Raw genomic sequence first — 26,063 nt, 5'->3', positions numbered from 1 at the left:
GTCTCAGTCAAATCCCTCGAACTCAGCACCGCCTTCCTAACCTGCAATCTTCTTCCCGACCTCTCCGCCCCCACCCCCGTCTGACCTATCACCCTCACCTTGACCTCTTTCCACCTATCACATTTCCGACGCCCCTCCCCCAAGTCCCTCCTCCCTACCTTTTATCTTAGCCTGCTGGACAAACTTTCCTCATTCCTGAAGAAGGGCTTATGTCCGAAACGTCGATTCTCCTGTTCCCTGGATGCTGCCTGACCTGCTGCGCTTTTCCAGCAACACATTTCCAGCTCTGATCTCCAGCATCTGCAGACCTCACTTTCCCTTCATGATTCCAATGGCAATCTTAGACAAGTCAGATCCCAGAGTTAAACCTGGTTTGACTGCTCATACATTTTACTTTTACAATTTGTTTGCCCTGGTCCTCAGTCATTGAACATCTTCACAAGAGAGTCCCAAAAACACAATAGAAAAAGGCAACAATATAAACTATGAATTCAGAAGAAGAGTCATACTGGACTCGAAACATGAATTCTGTTTCTCTCTCTCAACAAATGTAACACAACACTAGGTTATATTCCAATAGGTTTATTTGAAATCACACAAGACTTCAGAGTGCTGCTCCTTTGCCAGGAGCATTGAGAGACCAGGCACACAGACACAGGTGGAGAGATCAAGGGCAGAGATCAAAACATCATAAACTGGTGTGAATGAAGTGTCAGATAATATGTCTCTGCAGGTGACTAAGAGTGTTAAACTGTGTGTAAAGTGTTTATAAAGTCAATGTCAGTGCTGTGCTGTCATGACAATCAGGCAGAGCAATAGGAATATTCCCAAGTGAAGATAGAAGTCCTATCTCCACGTGTTAAATGGCTATGGGGCAGTCTGTATCAGGGACTATGTATTCTGTTTCCCACCCTTTAAAAATCCACCTTTCCTTTGAATAGTTTTTGTGTCATTATGGACCATAGTAACTATGTTCTAGATTTTCCTGTGAGGTTAATGCTGCACGCCATTATTTATGTAACTGTGATACAGTAACTCTAGGTGGGGGAAAATACATGTTCGACTCAACAATCCCAAATTCCTGTCCTCTTTCTGTAAAAGAACATCCGCTCATTTTTCTGAATAATACTCCACTATTCTCTTCTTACTGCCCAAATTTCAGTTCACCCATCTCCCAGCACCTTCTGACCCAAGTTCCTGGCCTTGTATAAATAAGTCTTTATTCAAGTATTTTACACAGAAGTGAGAACTCTTGACGAGTTGTCTGGCTTGCTGTGGTTTTCCAGCCTCCTGCTTGGCTACTTTGGTCTAAACATAGACAAAAAGAGTAACAATCTTGGCAATAGGTTAGAGTGAACGCCTTTGACATCAAGTATCTGTCTGAGTGCAGCAAACCTACTGTCAGTGGGAATCGGGGGCTTACTGAATCTAATTGATTAGTGAATTTTCAGGGAGTGGTTGTTATTAAAGAGCTGGGCTAGAAGTTAATGGGGTGGCACAGTGGCTCAGTGGTTAGCACTGCTGCCTCACAGTGCCAGGGATCTGAGTTCGATTCCAGCCTCAGATGACTGTATGGAGTTTGGTGTATGGGTTTCCTCCGGGTGCTCTGGTTTCCTGCCACAATCCAAAGATGTGCAGGTTAGGTGAATTTGCCATGTTCAGGGATGTGTAACTGAAGAACATTAGTCAGGGGTAAATATAGGATAATACGGTAGGGGAATGGGTCTAGATGGGTTACTCTTCAGAGGGTTGGTGTGGATTTGTTGGGCCAAAGGTCTGTTTCCACACTGTAGGGATTCTATGGCAAGGATCTGAAACCCTGTGTTCAGACATTTGCAGACTAAGACTGACTTTATCAGGGAAAGGCTGATCTTCTGGACTAGCTTTGATTGAAATATTATTGCCACAAATTGAGCTCGTTGATTTTATCACTGGCTGGGATGGAGAGTAGATATGTTATAATGGAGTAGGCATTGCTCTTGTGTGGACCAGGCTGGTTGGAACACTGGACATGTTTATATCCATTTTAACGCGTATGTTTCAAGACCCAAGCTGTTCCAAATATTTAAATATGAGACATTTGACATCTTTAAAGAGATGAGGAGGAAATACTAACCAAATATACATTTTCTGATATATATCAGAGACAAACACAGAGGAAATGCTGCACAGATGTCTTGGAACTGAGATGATTGACTTCCAACAAACACAACCATTTTCCTTTGTGCCTCCAAGGTATGACTCCAAACAATGGAGAATAAACCCCCTGATTCCCAATGACACTAGGTTTGCTGCACTCAGACAGATACTTGCTGTCGAAGGCAGTCTCTCTAACTTATTGCCAAGAGTGTTACTCTTTCTGTCTATGTTTGGACCAAAGTAGACAAGCAGGAGGCTGGAAAACCACAGCAAGCCAGGCAGCATCACGAGGTGGAAAAGTCAATGTCTTGGGTGTAACCCTCCTGATGCTGCCTAGCTTGCTGTGTTCATCCAGCTTGTCTACCTTGGATTCCAGAATCTGCAGTTCATTTGTTTCTACCAATATAGGCCATAATGAGGTCAGAAGCCAAATGACTCTGTTGGAATCAAAATTGAGCATCTGTGTGCAGATCATTGTAGAGTGAGTGCAGCTTGATCGCATTGTTGATGACAACTTCCATCACATTGCTTATAATTGAGACTACACTGTTAGAGCAACAAATGTCGAGTTGGATTTTTGTGGACAGGGCATACCTTAGGAATTTTCTACATTGTATTGTCAAGGCCCATAGCTTTTGAAGTATACAATTCTGGGCAGCCATTTATTTGTGTTATGTGGATTGAATTGGCTAAAGACTGTCACATCTAATTCTGGGGTCATCAGGAGGCAAACTAAAATGGATCATCCACTCAGACTTTCTGGCTGAAGATTGTTGCAAATGTTTCAGCCTTGAATTTTGCCATGATGTCTAGGGCTTCCCCACCATTGAAGTTGGAGATATTCATTGGAGTCTCCTCCTTGAGTAAGGTATTTAATTGTCTGCCATCATACTTGACTGGGTGTGATAGTTCTGCAAACTTTTCGTCTGGTCTGTTCATTGTGAGATAATTTAGAGCTATCTCTTGCACACAGTCCTGTACTGTAGCTTCATCAGGTTAATATCAAATGTTTAGATATACCCTATGTAATGCTACTCCTTGCATAATCTCCTGAGTTCTGTGTTGAACAGGCTGTTCAACTGGCCTGGTGATTAATAGAGGCGATATATGTTGAACCATGAAGTTATGGTTGAATGCAATTCTGCTGCTGCTAATGGTCCTCACTAATGCCCAGTCTTGAATACAGTGTTCTCTACTTTGTTATAGAGCCACAGGATACAAGAAAAAGGTGACGTGGAACTTGTACAAAACACTTGTTAGGCCTCAGCTGGAGTCCTGTATACAGTTAATGGTCACCACATTATAGCAAAGATGTGAATGCACAGTAGACATTGCAGAATCAATTTACACAAATTATTGCAGGAATAAGTTTTTTTTAGATTAGATTAGAATCCCTGCAGTGTGGAAACAGACTATTTGATCCAACCAGTCCACACTGACCCTCTGAAGAGTAATGCATCCAGAAGCATTCCCCGACACTTACCCCTGACTAATGTGCCTAACACGATGGACAATTTAGTATTGCCTATTCACCTGACTTGCACATCCTTGGGTTGTGGGAGGAAACGGAGCATCCGGAGAATGTGCAAACTCCACACAGACAGTTGCCCAAGACTGGAATCGAACCTGGGTCCCTGGTGCTATGAGGCAGCAGTGCTAACCACTGAGCCAACTTACTTCAGGTATGAGGATAGATTTAAGAAGTTGTGGTTGTGCTCATTGGAGGGAAAAAGGCTGAAAGGAGATTTGATAGATGTCTTCAAAATCATGAGCAAATCTAACATTGTGACATATCGTTTGCCATGCATGTTTTACATCAGAATTGTTTTAGATTATGGTCTTTTTGGATCTGAGCTTTGTCCAACATGATAGGATCAATGGCACCCATTCGAACTGGCTCATCATTTAATAAGCTCATGACTGAACCAATAGTGGCCTTGACTTTATATTCGTCCTTACATCCTTCCTCCCCAGCCCCATAAACATCTGTAAACTAAAAATCTGTCCAACTCGGTCTTGAATGTATTCAATGACCTAGCCTCCATTGCTCTCTGCAGCAAAGACTCTCAAATACGAACAAACTTCAGAGGAGGAACGTTTCTTCATTCCCATCCTAAATGGAAGATCCTTATTTTGGATTTGTGTCCCCTACTTCTAGATTCTCTCACGAGTGAAAGTGTCCTTTCAGCATCTACCCTATTTCAAGCTCCTAAAGAATCATTTATGTTTCACTAGATCCTTTCTCATTCCTCTAAACTTCAGCGAGCAGAGGCCAACTCTAATCAACCTTTTCCTTCATAAAACAATTCTTTCATCCCAGAAAATAGCCTGCTGAAACTTCTCTGATCTATTTTCAGTGAAAGTAGTCTGAAGATGTTCATAGCATTCTAGGTATGGGTCCCACCAATGCCCTGTGCACTAGCGTGACTTTGCTACTCTTATATTCCATTTCTTATATACCAAAAGAAAATTGCTGTTACCTTCTTAATTATTTTCTATAACTATATTTTAAAACTTTGTGATACATATACAAGGGTCATTCAAGTGGTCCAGGCTTACCACTCAGAACTGACTCAAATTTGGCAGTTAATGGGCTTTGCAAAGTAGCAACAATTGGCTATTGGTAAAAAGTGAAAACCACCACCCTCTGCAGAAAGGTGCACCGATCTTAGCTTCAACTTAAGGCATATGCCTATTTGGATCAGATTAATAATTTGTAAAATAATTGTTTAGTACCAGAGTAATTATTTGTTGATTCACGTAATTCAAGTCATTCAAGTTATATTATTTTCATTGATTTCTTTGTACAAACTGAGCGTTTCAATGAATGCAACATATTCTAGAATATAATTAGATTTGCTCTCCAATTTGATCTTCTGACTTATTTACAACTCACTTATTTTGGTCAATGTACAGGAATGTCCTCTCTGATATCAGATATTAACTCAATAGAGTAGGTAACAGAAAAAATAAAACAACTGGAAAGGAATTGTTTATCATTAGTCATTATGAAATGTGCACATTTAAATTGTTTGGGTAAAATAAATTAATTCCTTTGATCCTTAGCAGCCAGTAACACATTTGTTGAACAGACAGACTCAGAATATTCATTTGTTTTCAATAACCCAAGAAGGTTCCTATGAATAATCTAAAATGCATTCCATAAACCTTTACAGAAGAAAATTGCTGGTTGTTTTTCCAGATAAAAATTAGGAAAGGTAGTTAATTTGCAGTCAATATGGTTATTAATAGTTCACTTTTCACTCTAGCACATACTAACATACACCATCTGTGTCTGTAGCAAGATTTAACAAAACTTGTGAATGACTAGTGTCAATGATGAAGGTGAAGACAGATTTGTACTACAGATTTATGTCTCATAGGAAAGAAGAGTGTCAAGAAATGGGGAGGTGATGGCCTCATGGTAATATCACCGGACGTTTAATCCAGAGAGCCAGGTAATGTTCTGGATTCAAATGCCACCATGGCAGGTGATGGAATTTGAATTCAATAAAAATGTAATTTGGAATTAAGAGTCTAATGATGATCATCCATTGCTGGTCGTTGGAAAAAAAACATCTAGTTTACTAATGCCCTTTTATGAAGTCAAAACTGCCACCCTTACCTGGTCTGGACTACATTTGACTACGGACACAGCAATGTAGTGGACTCTCTGAGATGGGCAACAAACATTGACCTAGCCATTGATGCCCTTATCCCACAAATGAATAAAAAAAAACCTTATTAGTTATTGAAGAATCGCCTTGGATTGAATTTAAGTTGTATTCTTGCATAAGTGATTTTTAGTTTAACAGTATGTATTACTAAATGTTTAATTCTTTATCTTTTTATACTTTAAATAATGCCTAATCTCTGCACAATCTGACTATTAACAAGTGAATGAGTAGACATTTATATGTTTTTATTACTATCATTAATGGAGGTTACTCCTTTATCTACATATTTATGTCGTAAAAATGATGTATGGATAAACTTCTAAATATCCTCTTCACCTGCCAATTGATGGCATTGCAAAGTAATGTGACTAATTGATTATAAAGGAAAGCACTGAAAAGATGCATGACACAACCTCTACACAACCTTGAGAAATGACTGTGCTTCTTTCAGAAGAAAATATGTGATTCTTGCATCCAAAATATATATGAAAAAGAACAATATTTTATAGGATCTTGGCGATCATAATGTGATGCCCTCTGAAGTGCTGAAAGCAAAGCTGATATGATCCAGTGAAATTTATGACCAAATCAATGCTCCCCACAAATGAACAACTCTACATCGAAAGACTGAAAGAAGGAAAATGTGAAAAACAATTGGTTTATTTAACATGGCACATAAAATTGAAGCAACACCAATGCAAAAATTCCACTAGTGACTCCTCTGAACAGCCCTGTCTCCCTATTTACCCCTCCTCTCCATCCAGCTTACCATTCTCTTGGCCATCCAACAAGGCCCTCTACATTCCTTCCTCCACTGTTGCAGAAATGGACCAAGATTTAATGTTATTCAATCCTTTTCTGCCTTCATATCATTTTCTCTGTAACCCTCTCATATTATTTTATCTTGATCTTCTTTGAGCTCTCTTTTCCCTCTCTCATAGAGTCATAGAGCACAGAAACAGACCCTTTAGTCCAACCAGTCCATGCTGAACATAATCCCAAACTAACCTAGCCCCACCTGCCTGCTCCTGGCTCATATCCCCCAAACCTTTCCAGTTCATGTCTCTATCTATGTCTTTTAAACATTGTAATTATACCCACATCCATTACTACCTCAGGAGGTTCATTCCACAGGCAAACCACCCTCTATGTAAAAACATTCCCCCTCATGTCTTTTTTTTAAAAACTTCTCTCTTCTCACCTTAAAAATGTGCCTCCTAATCTTGAAACTCCCCCATCCCAGGGAAAACACAACTACCAGTAAATCGATCTCTATCCCTTATTATTTTATAAACTTCTTTAATGGCATCTCTCAACCGACTACGCTTCAATGAAAAAAGTCCCAGCCAATTCAGCCTTTCTTTATAACTTAAACCTTCCATACCCAGAAACATCCTGGTAAATGTCTGAGAACATAGAACAGTACAGCACAGTACAGGTCGTTCGGCTTCAATGTTGTGCCGACCTTTTATCCTACTCTAAGATCAATCTAACCTACATACCCTTCATTTTACTATCATCCATGTGCCTATCCAAGAGTAACTTAAATGTCCCTAATGTCTCTGACTCTATCACCACTGTTGGCAGTGCATTCCACACACCCACCACTCTCTGTGTAAAGAACCTACATCTGATATCTCCCCTGAACCTTTCTCCCATCACTTTAAAATTATGCTCTCTATTGATAACCATTTTTGCCATGGGAAAAAGTCTCTGGCTATCGAACTATATCTATGCTTGTCATCATCTTGTAAATCTTTATCAAGTCACCTCTCATCCTTCTTCATTCCAATGAGAAAAGCCCGCCTCCCTAAACCTCCAGTCCAGGCAGCATCCTGGTAAATCTCCTCTGTACCCTCCCTAATGCTTCCACATCCTTCCTAAAATGAGGCAATCAGAACTGAACACAATATTCCAAGTGTGGTCCAAACAGGGCTTTATAGAGCTGCAGCATAACTTTGCAGCTCTTCAACTCAATCCCCTTTCCAAATGAAAGCCAACACTATACACCTTCTTAACAACCCTATCAACTTGGGTGTCAACTTTGAGGGATCTATGGACAAGGACCTCAAGATCCCTCTGTTGTTCCACACTGCCGAGAATGCTGCTTTTAACCCTGTATTCAGCATTCAAATTCAACCTTCCAAAGTGAATGACTTCACACTTCCCAGGTTGAACTCCATCTGCCACTTATCAGTCCAGTTCTGCATCCTGTCAATGTCCTGTTGTAACCTACAACAGCCCTCCACACTACCCACAACTCCTCCAACCTTTGTGTCATCAGCAAACTTACTAACCCACCCTTCCACTTCCTCATCCAAATGATTTATCAAAATCACAAAGAGCAGAGGTCCCAGAACAGACCACTTGTCCACGAGCTCCAGGCTGAATTCTTTCCATTTCCTATTTCCAATTTCCATTTCCTACCATCCTCTGTCTTCAATGGGCCAGCCAATTTTGTATCCAGACAGCCAAATTTCCTTGTATCCCATGCCTCCTTACTTTTTGAATGAGCCTAGCATGGTTAACCTTATCAAATGCATTGCCAAAATCCATATATACTACATCCACTGCTCTACCTTCATCAATGTGTTTTGTCACATTCTCTAAGAATTCAATAAGGCTTTGTGAGGCATATCCTGCCCCTCACAAAGCCATGCTGACTATTTCTAATCAAATTATCTTCTGAATCCTCTCCAGCTTAATAATATCCTTCCTATAACTGTACGACCAGAACTGGACTCAGTACGCCAGAAGAGGCCTCACCAATATCTTGAACAACCTCGATGTGACTTTTCAAATCCTATACTCAAAGGTGTGAGAAATGAATGCAACAGTGCTAAATATCATTTTAACTACCCTGTCCATGTGTGATGCAAACTTCAAAGAATTATGTACCTGAACCTCAGGTCTCTGTGATCCTCCTCTCTGCCTCTCCTGCACCCAAGTACCTTTTCCAATTCCCCTATCATTTTTTAACCTGATGAACGTGAATATAAAATTTGATCTTGATATCACATGGAAGATCAATATACATCTGTAGCACCAATTTAATGAGGATACCACTCTAATTTAGGTGACATTCAATTTTTGGACACAGTAATATGAAAAGAAAATAAATGAATGGAAAGTGTAGGGTATTTTACTGAATGTATTAAGGGAGGTACAATGTAAATTTAATAGAACTGACCAGATGGACGGGCAATGTTGCCATAACAACTTGTGTGACTTGGTAATTCTGCTTTCCTTACTCTTCAATATTACTGAAATCATTTGCTGTGACTTAGCTTGTGTGCCAGGAATTGAATATGTTAGCATGACTACAAGACTTGCCGTTTTCAGGAGTGGCTTCTTTAACCTCTCCAGAGGCAGGTACACACAAGTGGCTCACGACAAAATGACATTTTCTAGTTTCATACCCCTGCTGGAAGCTGATCATTCACAGCTGTTGCTCTGTTTGAGTTCAGATCAGTGCATAGCAACAAACTCTGTAAATCCTTATTCATAGTTTAGTGAAATTTCTCCCCAAGCAGAGGGTTATTGCACCATGAGTAGGGACCTCAACATTGCTTGATGACAATGTCCAAAGAGGTGGAAGAATCTGCAACTTCGGAAACCAATACTTGATAAGAAAAACATTGTATTTCAAATATCCTTCCAGCCTCAGCTGCTATGTGACCTCCTCTTGATCTGTTGTGCAAAGGTATTCCACACCTGCTTCACCACTACAACACTGGTGGCTCTTTTCCTCAATTCCATACAGTTTGTTCCATAAAGCTCTAACGTGGCATGCAAATCTTGACCAATAAGTTTTTATTTATGCCTTCTACAGTCTTTTAATTTCTTAAAAAAAACACACACCATAATTATTTGTTACCACAATGTTATGTTTACTTAGTTAAGCAACATACTTGTTGGTATTTTTTGACTAGCCAACTGTGCAGTACTTTTAGCACTCCTTTCATGCATTTGAAATGATCCGGTAAACCTATATATTGATGCAACTGGATTTAAAAAAAGGGAAAATTTTTCAATGGGGTAGAAATAAATCTTGTTTCACAAGTTGTTTCATGGCTGTAAAGTTTACTGCAGCAACAATACATGGCTTGCTTCAGATATAACTACTTAAAAATAATAGATTTTTCAAGAAGGCCTGAGTTTATTACTGTGTTATAATAAAATGGCCTTGGATTTCAGAAGCAAAACACAACTATGCTCTATCATTCTAAAATACTATTTTTAACTTCTATGAATAAGATACAACCAAGAACAGCAGACAGAGTAAAATTTGCTGTTTATTTCAAGTGAGACAGAAGGGGAGGATCAGTTTTACCTTGCTTTTTATTTCTTCTTGGCTCACATAAGTCAACCTCGATGGCAGCTAAAAAATAAGGCTACATAATCTCAGCTACTACTAAATGAAGAAGAACAGTATGGTTGAAGAAACCGACAATGAACTCAAATAAAGCTAACAGCTTGGTTTATAAAAAATAAATCTGAAAATTTGCTAAATTTTCCTTTTTGCACATTTTCACTTCCTCTGAACATTGTTTACTTGCCTTAGTGATTGCAGTGAATACTTTTTCCAGGATAGCATTTGGTTGAGCTTTCTGCGGTCCATTTGCTTGAATTTTGAGGCCCAATGCACATGGCTTAGCAATAAACCTGTGAAAATACAAATATTATAAAATGACTCAGTAAGTGAGGAGAAATAGTGACACGAGGGTAATGTCACTGAGCTTGTATTCTGAGGCCCAGATTACTTGGGGACCTGTATTCAATTTCACCATTGTCATTGGTAAATTTACTTAATTAAAAAAACACATGGAATGAAAGGTTATCTCAGTAATGGTGATCATTATACTGCTGTAAATTATTGTGATAAACCTTTAGTATTCACGTTTAAGAAGACTGTAGTGATTTAAAAAGGTGGTTCACATCAACAGGTTCTTCGAGGGGGTCAAGAGTGATTGCCTGACCTCTTTCATAGCTATGTTTGTGCCCAGGTTTCCTTACTGAGTGAGCTGTGCTGTCCAACACCACCCTCAAAATATTTAAAGAAAGATAGGGACGTTTTGATTTCCCACTTTCACTACTCTTCCTTTTACCTATTGGTTGCACTGTCCCTGGTGGGGCAGTGCTTGTAAATTGTGATTTTAATTCATGACATGAGTGATTTGGCTGTAGGGTATTTAAAATAAAAAGTGGTTCACCTCCACCTTCTTAAGTAAAATGAGAGATAGACAACAAATGCTGGCCTTGTCAATGATGCCCAGAAACCATGAAAGAATATTTAAAAACTCAGCCATTGTAAAACTTCACAATTAATACTACCTTATAATAATGTATTAGAATAAAGAAATCACTATAACGTTGTATGCGCTCCTTAGTGCATTTTGCTGGGATTCTGGAATATTCAGTTTATGCTACCATTCTAATGACAATGGACGTTTCAAACAGTTGACAATGAAATAAATTCATTCGAGTTTTTAGGCTTGGCAATCATGGACTGTTGGACCAAATCTAATTAATTATCACCTGGAAAGTTATTGAAAAACACCAACATGAGCATTAAAGAAAATAAATCAAAAAGAATGCCACCATTAAATAACTAGTTTCAATACCCTGTGGATGACATTATCAGAGATGAGGGTAAAATTCAAGAATGGCTGATGCACAAAACCAGCAATAGGAGACAGGAGAACAGTGACATTGCTCTCATAGTTCTCTGTTCCATCAATGAAAACCTCCACTGCAAACTTAGATGAATGCAAATTAATTCAGGGCTGAGTTTGAAATGAGTGTAGAAGCCTCATTTCAAGGCAGTCAGCACTGCCAGCTAAATTAAAGTCGCTTATCAGTTTAGCTGAGGCTCAAACAGTCATGCAGACTCTGTACCACCAAATTGGTTATCACTGTTTCTATTATTAACTTATAAATTGGATTCAACAATCTCAAATTTAGAATTGAATTAAAATTAGCATTGGTCCATTGTTGTAGAGGCTTGTGAAAAATTTAATATGAATGCAAGCAATTGTTAAATCAAATTAATTGATTTACATTGCATTTCTAAGGATAGTTATTAATCAGTAACGTAAAGGTAGTGTCAACTTCTCATTAATACTCACTTACACAGCTTTAGTGATAGCAATAATACACAATATTATTGCTATCTGTGATTGACAATTAACCTTCCAAGAGCAATACTAAAAGTAAACATGCTATCCTTATTCAATATCTCATTTCTATTGAAAACAGAAGTTGAGTTGTGTGAGAAAGGAATGTAGGGTATGTTGATTAGGTGAAATGCAGTAAATACAATAACAGCAATGTGTATGTGCCTACAAAACAAACACTGCAGTGATTGAAAGCAGAAGCTGAGTACCACCTTCTCAAGGGCAATTAAGGATTGGTGATAAATGCTAACCCAACTAGAGATACCAATATCCCATTAACGTACATTAAAAAGGAAGGTCTTGTAAAGCTGAAGTACTGGCTGAGACAGATTTTGTAAAAATAGTCAGTTTCTAAATTGTAAATTCTAAATAAATCAGTGCTGTTAACATCTAAATGGCTTACAATGTGCAATATAATGTGAGTGATTTTGGCATTAAATTCTCTTGATATTTAATAAACACAAATCCATCAGATTGCTTGTTACTTTGTGTAAAACTAATTGAAGTCATACAAATATTCTCTTAAAGGTTGCCAGCAAATTAAACCTTCACCAGCTTCTATTATACCTGTAATACATTTCCCATGTAAGATCTTGCTAAATTTCAGAATGATATATAAGAAAGAAATGCTTCTTAAACATTTCTTCAAACTTTTATAATACTAACAGGGAATCATTTGCATTCAAATTAATATCTTTCTAGCAGTGTTAAGAGGATTTGTAGTTATTCTTTTTCTAAACATTAATGGAATAAAAATTTTTCTTGCTGAAAAGAACTACATAAAGTTATTCATATATTGAAAAAGGCCTAGGAATGTTTATATTATTATCGTATTATATATATTTAATTTTATGTATTACATATATTAATTCAGCTGCAACCTCCACTACCTCAGTGGCTTTCATCTCTCTGGTACTCTATCTAGATTAGACTCAGCAGTACAATCTGATGAGCACATCATTGACATGTCTCTAGAGGTGCTTGAGAAACCCCTTGGTCTCTGGCAGTCAGATTACTGCTGGACATGAGATCACTGCTCAACCCTTGGCAAACATGATCCTGTATTTTGGGTCATTAAGGAGGTGGTCAAACTGCACAGACAGAGGATAATTACACACATTTGTTAGCGGCACTCAGTTTGCTGGATTGAAGGATAGAGAAGTCCACCATCATTTTCAGTACTGTGCTGGCTCCAATATGTGTGCATCTGGCTATTTCCATAGACAGACTGGTCACCATCATTGAGACACGGATGAGGCACATTCAGTGTCTGTCAGGTAGGTGTATAGATCTGTTCTCTATCACACTAGTCATAGGAGCTGAGCGACCTTGACCTCACTCCACCACCTTAAGCATACAGGGAACAGTGACATAAAACCCAGAAAAGCCTCTTTTCAAGGAAATGCAGAGGTGCCCAATCCAGCACCTCCTCCCTATTTGTGATCCCAAAGTCTGCCAAGGAGGGTGAGGTGATATCTGGGCAGAAGAGTCTCAGCAGTCCTGGACCATCTAAACTCAAAAGGCACCAGGGTACGATCTTCAAATCTTCCAAGTCAATATGGTCAACTACAGAGTAGTACTATGCGAAGATGTAGAAGTTGCACTTAGGCTAAGTACAAGACAGAGGTAGAAGAAAACTTATAGACAGCACATAGATGACACAGGTGAAACATCATTGTACGTACACTTGCACTTTGGTAAATATCTGTTTTTGTACTTTTATAATATCTGCTATAGCTGAAATTGTGTTGCTGGAAAAGCGCAGCAGATCAGGCAGCATCCAAGGAAAGATTGCAGGTTAGGAAGGCGGTGCTGAGTTGGAGGGATTTGACTGAGACAAAGTGGGGGGAGGGGAAATGAGGAAACTGGAGAAATCTGAGTTCATCCCTTGTGGTTGGAGGGTTCCTAGGCGGAAGATGAGGTGTTCTTCCTCCAACCGTCATATTGCTATGGTCTGGTGACGGAGAAGTCCAAGGACCTGCATGTCCTTGGTGGAGTGGGAGGGGGAGTTGAAGTGTTGATCTGGCGATGGAGGAGTCCAAGGAAATATCTGCTATAGTATAATTTTCACAGTTGGACCAGATTAAGTCTCACCTATATGAAAGATGTGCAGTCTCTTCAGACATCCCAAGCATGCAAGTTCAAATAACCAAGCATTACTCATCACTCACCAGCAATCAATTCCTTGAAGTACAGATACCCTTAGATATGAGCGTTCCTTTAACTGTGACATTTGAAGATTGCAGGCAATGTGTTATTGTGAACAATGCTGAGTTAAATGCAATATGTAAGGAATGTGCTAAGGCCTGGTCTGCAACTTATTCCACACTTACACACGCCTTAAAAGTTAGAGTATGGAATCAGTGATGATTCCACATATCACAGGAGGGAAAGCTTTTGTCTTTGCTTGAACTTTTCAGGGGAGTGTACTGCTATTCAAAGCCTGGAGATGGGCAGCACACGTGTCTACTCTACATCACAGCCCTTTTTTTTCAAGGAAAGCTACATAAAGCAAAACCTCTTGAAGGTTCAACACTGACTTAGAGGATGCCCTGGTATTCAGGACAAATTAACATTCCAAGCTCACTAAGACCATAAGACATAGGAGCAAAAATCATTGCAAGATGGCACCAGATATGGTCCTTGTGAGCTCCTGTGTGCAGATCTAAGTTTCCTATTTCCTACAAAAATTCTACACTCTTTAAACTTAATAGCATTGTTTACCTGTGTTTCTGTTTTTGCCGGTGTTTACCTATTATTTACTATCTATACCACGTAACTCTGCGATCTACTTGTATTGCTCTCAAGACAAAGCTTTTCACTGTGCCTCGGTACACGTGATAATAAATTCAATTCAATTCAATTCAATTCAAAAGTAGGTCATTCAGCCTATCAAGTCTGCTCTGCCATTCAATAGATCATGGCTGATTTGATAATCCTTAACTCAACTTTCCTGCCTTTTCCCCATAAACCTTGATTCCTTTACTGATAAAAAAATTGGCCATCTCAGTCTTGGATATATTCAATCACCTAGGCTTCACAGCCCTCTGTGGTAAAACATTTCACAGATCCGTTACTCTCTGAGAGATAAAATTCCTGATCTCTGTCTTACAGTGATCCCTTACTCTGAGATTATGTCCTCAGGTTCTCGACCATCTCACAGGGGGAAAGAGCCTCTCTACATTTACTCTATCAAGCCCCCTAACAATCTTATATATTTCAAAAAGGTTGCCTTTCTAAACTCCAATGATTACAGGCCTAATATGCACAACCTCTCCCCATATGAAATTCCCTCCTTATCCATGATCAATTAGTAACCTTCTGAGGACAATATGTTTTATTTCAATAGGGGACCAAAGCTGCTCACAATATTATTAATATGAATATTGAAACAATTTTACCAATGATGGAAGCGTCAAAAGAAGAATCCTCAAGATTCCTCTTAACCTGCTGCTTTGTCATGAAACACTTCAATGCACAACACTCCGATATGATTTGCTGATGGAAGTTTTAAGAGCTAACTAACCTTAGTACCAAGGTGTTAATGTATTGACTTCCTTTTTTGTGACTTGTTAGTAGATCATCTAACATGTGAATACTTGAAAGTGCAATAATGTGAAGATATCAAGCATATGTTCAAATGCATAACAAGACATTTACTGAGCAACAGAGAAGGACAGGTACTATAAATATAACAAGGTTCTCTAATGCACTAAGCAAGAGCTATTTGCAAGATTACTAACTGAAGTTTAAACAATTAAACAAATTCCAAATCAACTCTTTCATTCTGGAAATGCATTTCAATTAGGTTGTCTCTGGTCTCTTGGCTCAATGAAGCATTGCTCTGTCATACTGTCTTGGATGACTCTATTCATCAATGTTTTCATCCTCACCTTCCTCATCAGAAGATTGCTGCTGCTTTCCCCACTTTGTCTACATCCACAATAGCCTGCCTTCGTTGACTCCAGTGTGAAGGGCACAGCATGCTAGAATGTTGTAGCATATCCATTCTTATTACCCGATACTTGTGTGGCATAAATATTCCTTGGCACTTATCAGCCCAAGCTTGAATGTTTATTAGATTAGATTACTTACACTGTGGAAACAGGCCCTTCGGCCCAACAGGTCCATTCCGACCCTCCGAACAGCAACCCACCCAGACCCATTGCCCACATTTACCCCTTCACCTGACACTACGGGCAATTTAGCATGGCCAATTCCCCTAACCTGCACATCTTTGGACTGTGGGAGGAAACCGGAACACCCGGAGGAAACCCACGCAGACACGGGGAGAATGTGCAAACTACACACAGACAGTTGCCCGAGGCGGGAACTGAATCTAGGTCTCTGGCACTGTGAGGCAGCAGTGCTAACCACTGTGCCACCGTCACGCCCAGAATGTTGTCTATGTCTTAGTGATTTGGATTGCTTCAGTATCTGTGGAGTCACAAATAGCATTTAACATTGTGCAATCATCAACATGCATCTCCATTTCTGACCTTATGATGGATGAAAAGCCACTGATAAAGTGGCTAAAGATGGATCTAACTTTCTGGTCGTGGATCATTTAGCTCTGTTTATTGCATGCTATTTATATTGTTTGGCATGTAAGTAGTCCGAATTGACACTTCATTTCTTGGTATGTTTGGTGCTGCTCTTGGTATGCCATCTTGCTCTCATCATTGAACCAGGCTTGATCCCCTGGCTTAACAGTTATGGGAGAGACAGGGATATGCTGAGTCATGGAGTTACAGAATTATGATTGAATATAATTTTTCTGCTGTTAATAACTCACAGTGCCACATGAATACCCAGTTCTGAGGAGCCAGATTTGTTTGAAATCTGGTAACAAAGGCAGGGCTTTGTCTCCACAAGAGTGGAGCATTGGTCACTGCTATTGATACTGCCCTGAACAGATGAATCAGTTACAGATAGATTGCTGAGGATGAGGACATGTATGTTTTTCTCTCATGGTAGCTTCCTTACCAGCTGCCACAGTCTGGACTATCAATTATGTCGAGTTCGATCAGCAGCGGTGCTTTTAACCTTCCTCCATTCTCCAAGTGGTGTTCAACATGGAGAAGAGCATCCTTTTAGGGAGGGGATGGTAATAATCAGCAGAACATTTCCCTGCCAGTGTTTGACCTGATGCCATCAGACTTCAACGTAGACAAGCAATAGGCTGGAAGAACACAGCAAGCCAAGCAGCACCAGGAGGTGAAGGTGTCAATGCTTCAGGTGTAACTCTTTTTCAGGAGTGGGGGGTGGCTGTAAGAGGAGCTGCAGATAAAGGGGGTGGGGGGGGCAGGGTGGTGGGATGGGGAGAGATGAACACAGGTAGAAGGTATAACCTGGTTAGTCAATGGGAGAAATGAATCCAGTTGGTGGCTGGAAGGAAGGGTTGATGAGAGGAATGGAAGGGAGGGGGTGATGCTGGGCAGGGAGGCAGGTGATGGGAAGGGAGGTTATTTGAAATTGGAGAACTCAATGTTGAGTCCTTAGGGCTGTAGGTTGCCCAGGTGGAAGATGAGGTGCTGTTTCTCCAATTAGTGGTCTGATTAATTGCAGCAATGGAGGAGGCCAAGAATGGTCATATTGGAAAGGGGGTGAGAAGAGGAATTAAAATGGATGGTGAGTGGGAGGTCTGGTCGGTCCCTGTGGACCCAGCTGAGATGCTTGGCAAACCGTTCACTAAGTTTACGTTTGGTCTCCTCCATGTAGAGAAGATCACATCGGGAGCACTTGAAGCAGTAAACTTGGCTGGAGGAGAGGCAGGTGAACTTTTGCCTCACCTGGAAGGACTGTTTGGTACCCTGGATGGAGGTGGTGCACCAACAGGTTTTGCATCTTTTCCGGTTGCAGGGGAAGGAACATGGTGATTCAGGCGGGTCAGTGGGGAGAGGGGCACAAACCAAGGATTTGCGAAGAAAACGGTCTTTGTGGAAGGCAGATAGGAATGAGGAAGGGAAGGTGTTCTTGGTGGTCGGCCTAGTTGGAATTGGCAGAAGCATTTAAGGACAATACATTGGATACGGAGACAGGTGGGGTGAAAGGTGAGAACAAGGGGGACCCTGTCTTTATTGCGTTAGGGAGTGGCGTTAGAGCAATGGAACGGGTCATGGAGGTGGTGTGCTGGAGGGTTATCTGGATGTCAGAGGGGGGAAAAGCACATAGCCCAAAATAGGTGGACATCTAGAATGCTTGGAGTTGAATGTCTCCTCGGAGGATAGGAGGTAGAAAAATTGGGACAACGGGATGGGGATCTTTCAGGATACTGGATGGGATGAGGTGTAGTCCAGATAGTTGTGAGAGTCTGTGGATTTGTAGTAAACATCCATCTGCAGGCTGTCACCGGAGATGGAAATGGAGAAGTTAAATAACACAGTATGGAAACAGGCCTTTCGGCCCAACAAGTCCACAATGACCCTCCGAAGAATAACCCACCCAGACCCATTCCCCTACCTTATATTCACCCCTGAGACTATGGGCAACTTAGCATGGCCAATTCACCTGACCTGCACATCTTTGGATTGTGGGAGGAAACCGGAACACCTGGAGGAAACCCAGGCAGACACAAGGAGAATGTGCAAACTCAATGACAAAATACTTACTCAAGGTTCAGGTATTCACAACATCATTATCACTGCTTTTATTCCTGCTCCTAATGTGTATGTTCATATTTAGGCAGATGCAGGTAGATTCTTGATCAACAAGGCCGTCAAAGGTAATCAAAAGAAAAACAACATGTGGAGTGGTGACCAAAATTAGATCAGCCATGACTTAATTAATGGAAAACCAAGCTCAAGGGGCCAAACAGCCTACTTCTGCTTCCAAGTTACATGTTTGTATGCTCTTCTTTCTGTCTAAGTTTGTGAAGTGGCACACCTATCAGACTTGACTCTTGATATGGACCAAACCAAAGGCCCTTGAAATATATTAAGTGGATAGCTTATTCCCTAACTTTTTCTTATTTTAAAGGCAAGTGCGAGTGTTGCATCCTGAATGCAATTCAATTGGTCAAACGTCCAGGCTTGAAGCAAAACTGACTTTATTCATGCACTCTAGTTAAAAGACAATGAAAGAAAGAAGAAATTGGAATAAATTAACTATTGGAAAACTTAACAGAATAATAGATTATTTAACTACTAAACACCAACTGTCCCAATATAGTAACATCCCATAAGTATACCGTTGGCAAAGGCAAATTCAGTAAAATATATTGTCTCATATGCAATTCTCCAGTCCAGAAAGAAAAACATCAAGAGAAAACTCAGAGAGAGAGTTGGGAAAGATGAGAGCAGGGAAAGAAATATTCAAGGTTTTAAAAAAAAAGACCTCACAAACTGTTTACTTTATTGGATTCAATAGACAGCTCAGCGCCTCTGTCTTAAAACATTTATTCAAAAACAAACAGGATAAATTACACCTCTTAAAGCCATAGTATCATTACACTATGTTGAAACTCCATAGGGTACTAACTGTTATCTTCTTAGCCTGTAGAATCAACATTGATGCATTGTTTTAATTCACCTGGCAGCTTTTATAAAACATATTTATTCAAAACAAATGAATCTTCATTTTTTTGCTCTTGAATATAAACTGTATCAAACTATTGCCCTTGCATCATCATCATTCCATGTCATTAATCTTTTTAATATGCCTTCCTATGCCATTCTGTTCATCCCATGCCTTCCTAAATCATATGATTCCATCCATCCAATGTTTTTATCCCATCTAAGTTATTCCATCCCCACTCTTACTATCCTCATTCCTCTCTTACCATCCTTATTCCTCCCCTCATCCCATCAATCCCTGCAACTAGTGTAACTTTGTTTTTGGGTTCTCCTTATCTTCTTTTGTTGTCCACTGAACACTCCACACTACCCTGATCAATAAGCTATTTGACAGCTGCATATGCCATATGTTCCAGCACCCCACACATCTCACATGGCCTCACATGTGTTCAACACTGTGTAAATAAATATATTATCAAATACATCCCATAGACTGAACAATCAAAACTGTTCAGATAGACAAAAACTGAGCATTATGCTATAAACATATGAGTTATAGTTAATTTTGCAGTTTCCTCTTTGCATTTACAGCACAGAAAATTTATTTTAATCATATTGTGTATGAATATGTCCATTGTATATAAATACTTATTTTCACCTTTATGCTATTTCTATGTAGGAACTGATGCAAAATCATCGCTTAGGGCTCACGTTTATTTTGTTCAGTTCAATACTTTTTTACATCAGTGAACAATTTAATTGCCTACTTGACACTATTTACGAAAACGCCTCTTAGTTAAAATGCTATAAATTGCCTTGGCAAAGACAGCTAGGGCTGGCCTACTTAACAGAAAGTTTTTAGGTAGGACAATAAAGAAAATCTACAACTTAATAAACAATCCATCCAAAGCATAAAGGACGGTTTGAACTTTGAATTCTGATTTAAAAGGCACTGTCAGCAGATCACATCATACTAATACATGAACTGATAGCTGAGGTTTGTCGTAATACTCTGCAGCCAAAAGGGACAAACTTGTGTGAAAATTTTATATATATTTTCCTAAGAGCAAGAACATCATTGTAAAGGAACTAATTAATTTACACAATTATCGCACTAATTACTTACTTAATTTTAGACATTTTCAGCCAAGACTAAAAATGAAGAAAAGATAAATCAGAGAGACAATAGTGGGGGAATATCTGCATCAATTTTATATGCATCAGTAGCAGCACAGGGAGAATGAACAGATAATAAATTGTAACTAAAAATAGCAAGAAGTCCTGTGGGTGGAATTGATAATTAAAGTTGTGAAACTCAAATCATTTTTATACTTTTCCACAAACCAAATACAGAAATATGCTGGTATATGATAAAGGTAGCTTAAATATTATGATGAGGAGACCAACATAAACAAGTTAAGATTTGTTGCACAAAAATTCTAGATATTAAACTGATTTTCATTTCAAAACTGCCTCTGTATTTCAAAACCAGTGTCAACCTAGTTTCCATAAATTATATCCAATCTATATAACCATAATAAACTCTGAATGACTGCCACATGTTTAATCACTGGAGGAAGATAAAGAAACATTGAGATAAATTGAAAGCATTGAGATTAAAGATCAGTTCATAAAATGGAACATGTTATGATAGGAAGGTAACTTATGGAGGTTCTAACTAGGCAACGAATCGATATTGCATGTGTGAGCATGCGTGCGTGTCCATTCACATTAAAATTGATCAGCATGTACGTCATCCCATAAAAATCTGAAAACAAATGCAGATTTCTATGAAGATTTGTATGAAAATATAGGAAATCAATGTAAAATAGAGCCATTAATTGAAATTAATATAAATTTATAAAATCATAACATTATAGGTGAAGTGTACAATATTATCTCATTTCTGATCAATGTGTAGGAATTGAGAGAAAACCTTTACTTTTCATCTTTATTTTGGAGGCTTTTTTCGCTGAGCACTAAGGCACGGAAAGCATTCCCATTTCAGACATTCAGTCTAGGATTTTTCCTGTAGATTTCATCAGGCTGAAATATGGGTCAGAGGCACCCACTTTGTGGAAAGAACTCAGCCACAAGATTTGCATTTTCAACAAAATCTTTTACTGCACTAAAATTAAATAATGTGAATATTGCTCTCTAGATACCATATACATTTCATGGCCTCTCCTGATGAAGGGCTTTTGCCCGAAACGTCGATTTCGAAGCTCCTCGGATGCTGCCTGAATTGCTATGCTCTTCCAGCACCACTGATCCAGAACCATATACATTTCACTGACCCATGGGTTTTATAAACTGAAAATCACAACAGACCACTTCCCAATTTGTTCATGATTATACTGAAAAGAGACCTTACATTCTCCAGAATTTTGAGGGTTCTCTGATGTCTTCTGAGGCCAAATTAAAGTGTGCTATAGCTCCCTGGAACTCACCATGATTCTCCACAGTTTTCCAGTGAGGCACATAAACTCCCAAAACTCTATCTATATATGAAAATTCCACTGTCAATCTCTTCCATGAGTTTATTTTATATTTATGATGAATTTGGATTTTTCATTTCAAGCATGACACCCAGTATGGCTGATTAGTGATTCCAACTCAGGGCCTGCCCTGGTTCTGAATGGCTTTTATGTTCTTTGCTCTAGCTACCCCAATAGATGCAACTCTGCCTCAATTCTCTCAGCTTTCTAAGCTGACTCCTGTCAGTTTTTTTTCTCACTGCCTTTTTTTGCTTTTGCAGAAGCATACAAACGATCAAACCCTTTAGAGTATTGGCAGGACAGTTGTAATGTAATTACAGCTACAATTCTGATGACCAGCTTAAGGCTTTGGAGGCACAGGTTCAAAGCCCACTATGACAGCTGGTGGAAATTTAATTCAATCAACAATATTTTGAAAAATTAATTTTTAAAATGTATTTAATTCATTAAAATGAGGACGTTGCAGACTAGCCTACCTCAGAGGACAGTTAAGAGTCAACCACATTGCTATGGATCTGGAGTCACATGTAGTCCAGACCAGGTCAGGATAACAGTTTCCTTCCCTAAAGGGCATTAGTGAAGCAGATGGATTTTTCCCAGCAATTGACACCAGTCATCATTAGACTCTTCATTCCAGATTTTAATTTAATTTAAATTCTACCATCTACAATGGCGGGATTAAAATCCAGGTTGCCAGAACATTACTTGGGTCTCTGGGAATACCACTAGGCCATCACCTCCCCATAAATATGGAAATGACAGTTAGTATCAGTAGTGGTAATCATGAAGCTGTCATAGATTGCCATTAAAAAATCATTTGGTTCGCTAATGTACTTCCAGGAACGAAATTTACTATTCTTACTCTGCTCTGGCTACACATGACTCCAAAGCCACAGCAATATAGTTGTCTTTTAATTGACCTATGAACTAGCTCAGCAGACTATTCATGTTAAGGACAATTAGGGATGGGAATTAAAGGCTGGCCTTGCCAGTGATGCCCAAATCCTACGAAAGAATTATTAGAAAAGATAAATCTTCTATTCCCTACTAATTATCCTATAACAAGAGGGCACATGCAATATCCAGGTAGAGATTTTCCTTGATCGACTTCAATCATAAGATGGTATTTTGATCTGAATTTACAATGACATTTAAGATATTCTATTATTTACCCATTGTTTCGAAACATTTCTTTATTTCAGATCCACAACCGCAGGCATATTGAATTTAAGGAAAAAAAATTAAGATGGGAGTTAGTGTTTTCACATTTCCATCTCTGATCTATCTGCTGAATGGTTATTGTAGTGTTTTTATGTTTGATGAATAGAAGGGCAATTGCAGAAACGAAACATTGAGGATCTATCTGACAAGTTTGTTTTTCCTGTTTTCTACTAGTTTTCCCTTTGTTCTAATCTTTTTGGCAGACATTAACTCCTCAGCTGGTGCATGATTCCAAGGTTTCAAGGCACTCTCCAGTGCATTTTAAGGTGGTTATTGCCAAAGAAGAAATTAAGGCAGAACTTCCATGTATATAATATCTTCCTCTGCATTAGGACATCGACAATGCTTCACAACTAATGATTGGTTTTAAAATGTGGTTTCGGTGTAATGAAAGGAACCAAAAAGGTAACTAATGCGCTTCAAGGTCCCATTGAACATTGAAAATAATAAAGCATTTAGCATTAATAGGAATTATTATTGGTCATATACCAGGAAATCTCACCTGCTCTTCAATTTTAGGACAATTTTTAGGACATTCCATATGCCTTATAGCTTTGTTTCAGCTTATATCTAAAAGACACTGCGTCATACTGTGCAACACTTCCTCAGTACTGCACTGGAGTAGCAACTGAGAATGTGTTTGGATTCTGGAGTTGAACTTGAAACCTTAACCTACTGACTCAGAAGCAAAAGTACCAAAACTGAGCCGAGACTGACACTTACACTGTATGTTAGCCTAGGTATTGAAGTCATTTTAAGGTGTGAAGTTGAAGTGTTGGTATTGAACTAGGATGGACAAAGTCAGAAGTCACATGACACTAGGTTGTAGTCCAACAGCTTTGCTTGAAATCAGAAGCTTTCAGAACACTGCTCCTTTGTCAGGTTAAGGTGCAGGAGGAACACCAGGTGAACACAAAGTCAGCTAATAGGGTACCCAAAATAATAGATAACATCAGCAGCAAGCAGAAAGGAGAATGCTGTCAATTGTTCCTCTCCCTATCCAAGAAGCATCTCAGTTATGTCCTTACATCTATTCCAAGGGCAAAGAGTTAATCTGTCAGAGACAGATGATCAGGTTTGGCACAATCGCTGTCATATAGCTTAACTACTCATTTAAGCAGCTGACTCATTGAGACTGCCCACTCACCTTCCATTTTTGTTCTTTCATTCCAAAATGGAGTTGTTTCATTCGTATACAAGAGAAGCCACTCACATGCCTCAAAATTAGGAAGGGGTCAAAATTCAACCATAACCTTGATTGGTGATTTGAGTTTTATCAAATCTGAACTGTGATTCTGACTCTTGAAAATGAGACCAAAATCCCACAAAAATATTATGCTAGTAAAGACAACCATCCTGCTCATTTGGGTAAGGGTGAATCATGCTGATCTTTTCTGTTTAGTTTATCTGTTATATTGTACAAATGCTGTGTTATTAATGTTGCTTGCTTTCTTCAGAATTCTGTTGTACTAACAGAAAAACCTAAAATCTTATTGCAAATATACAGAGAGTGAAATTAGTTTTTACCGATATTGTGAAAGTAGCTCAGGAGAAATCAATGGTATAACTCAAATTGCACCCATTTTCAAATCACAGATTGTAGACCATATCGCTTCCTCCAAGCTGGGTAGGGACATATCCAAATTAAATTTTGGTAGGGAAAGCGGATAGTTGATGTTTCCATCCCACCGCTCATTAAGGTCCTTAGTGGCCAATTAAAGACCAGTCAAAGGATTCAGTCTCCCTCCACTGGGATTAACCCAGCTCCAAAGGACTTGGTCATGTGTCGCTGCCAACAACTCTCAACCCTGCAGACAATTTGTCACTTTGATGGGGTAGTGGATCAGGGTGTCTTTCAATCAAACACAATCAGTGCCTGATCAAATGACTGGGCATTGGGCAGGGGTCACCTGCTGGGAGCCATCCATTTGCCTTGCTTCTGACTTCCCTGACTAATGTGAAGTGCAGGTTTAATGCGATCCATACCTCAGCCAAGGCTGTGGAGCCACAGAGTATAAGACTGTTGAGGATACAATTCTACTGCTTGGACTGGTCTGAAGGTGGATCTCCTGTATAATCCAGAAAGTGGGTCAGGTTGCACTGATGTGCTGTGCCTGCACATTTGCACAGGCAACAAAGCTCTGCCCGAGATGTAGAGGAACTGGGGAATGGAAGCAGTCTTTCAAGGAGGAGCACAAGAACATTGGGGTGGAGGAACCTGACGTTACCCATGGCAGAGCTCAGCTGTGACAGGCACTACACACCAGACACAACCTCACTGATACCACCATCCCCCATAAGAAGAGAGCTGGGTGCAGCAGATAATTGTTGACTTAAAGCATTTTTAGTCATGGTGCCTATTGCCTTCACTTCTGTTCCCATTCCTTTTGTGAGTTTGTATTTGTCTGTTTTCTTGTGTGCATGACATTTCTTGACTGGACAGTGACAAGACTTGGGTCTACGTGGGCACTGGGCACAAGGTGGAGCAGGAGTTCATATGGAATGTAAGTACAGACAGATGAAGAGTATGGCATAGTGGTTAAACAGCGATGAGGGTATATGTAAGTGAGTGTCAGCCAAATTAGATATGTGGAGAAAGTGAGGACTGCAGATGCTGGAGATCAGAGTTGAGAGTATGGTGCTGGAAAAGCACAGCAGGCCAGGCAGCATCTGAGGAGCAGGAGAATGGACATTTTGGGCATAAACCTTTCATTAGGAATGAGGCTTGTGGGTCGGGGGGCTGAGAGATAAATGGCAGGGGGATGGAATTGGGGGGAAGGTAGTGAAAATGTGTGCTGGAAAAGCGCAGCAGGTCAGGCAGCATCCAGGGAACAGGAG

At 39.5% G+C, this 26,063-nt stretch overlaps 1 protein-coding gene across 3 annotated transcripts in view; it reads right to left on the bottom strand.

Annotated features, from left to right (window-relative positions):
• The window catches only part of cers6 (ceramide synthase 6), a 250,358-nt gene that overhangs the window by 157,385 nt on the left and 66,910 nt on the right, over positions 1–26,063 (bottom strand). For all 3 annotated transcript variants that reach the window (XM_043693925.1, XM_043693926.1, XM_043693927.1), the window contains exon 2: positions 10,376–10,481. In XM_043693925.1, coding sequence (XP_043549860.1) covers positions 10,376–10,481 — 106 coding nt within the window. The remainder of the gene's footprint in view (positions 1–10,375; positions 10,482–26,063) is intronic.

This window comes from Chiloscyllium plagiosum, chromosome 7 (assembly GCF_004010195.1).
Source record: "Chiloscyllium plagiosum isolate BGI_BamShark_2017 chromosome 7, ASM401019v2, whole genome shotgun sequence".
NCBI lineage: Eukaryota > Metazoa > Chordata > Chondrichthyes > Orectolobiformes > Hemiscylliidae > Chiloscyllium > Chiloscyllium plagiosum.
The sequence above is the reverse complement of the archived record's forward strand: the minus strand, read 5'-3'. Positions and strand labels throughout refer to the sequence as shown.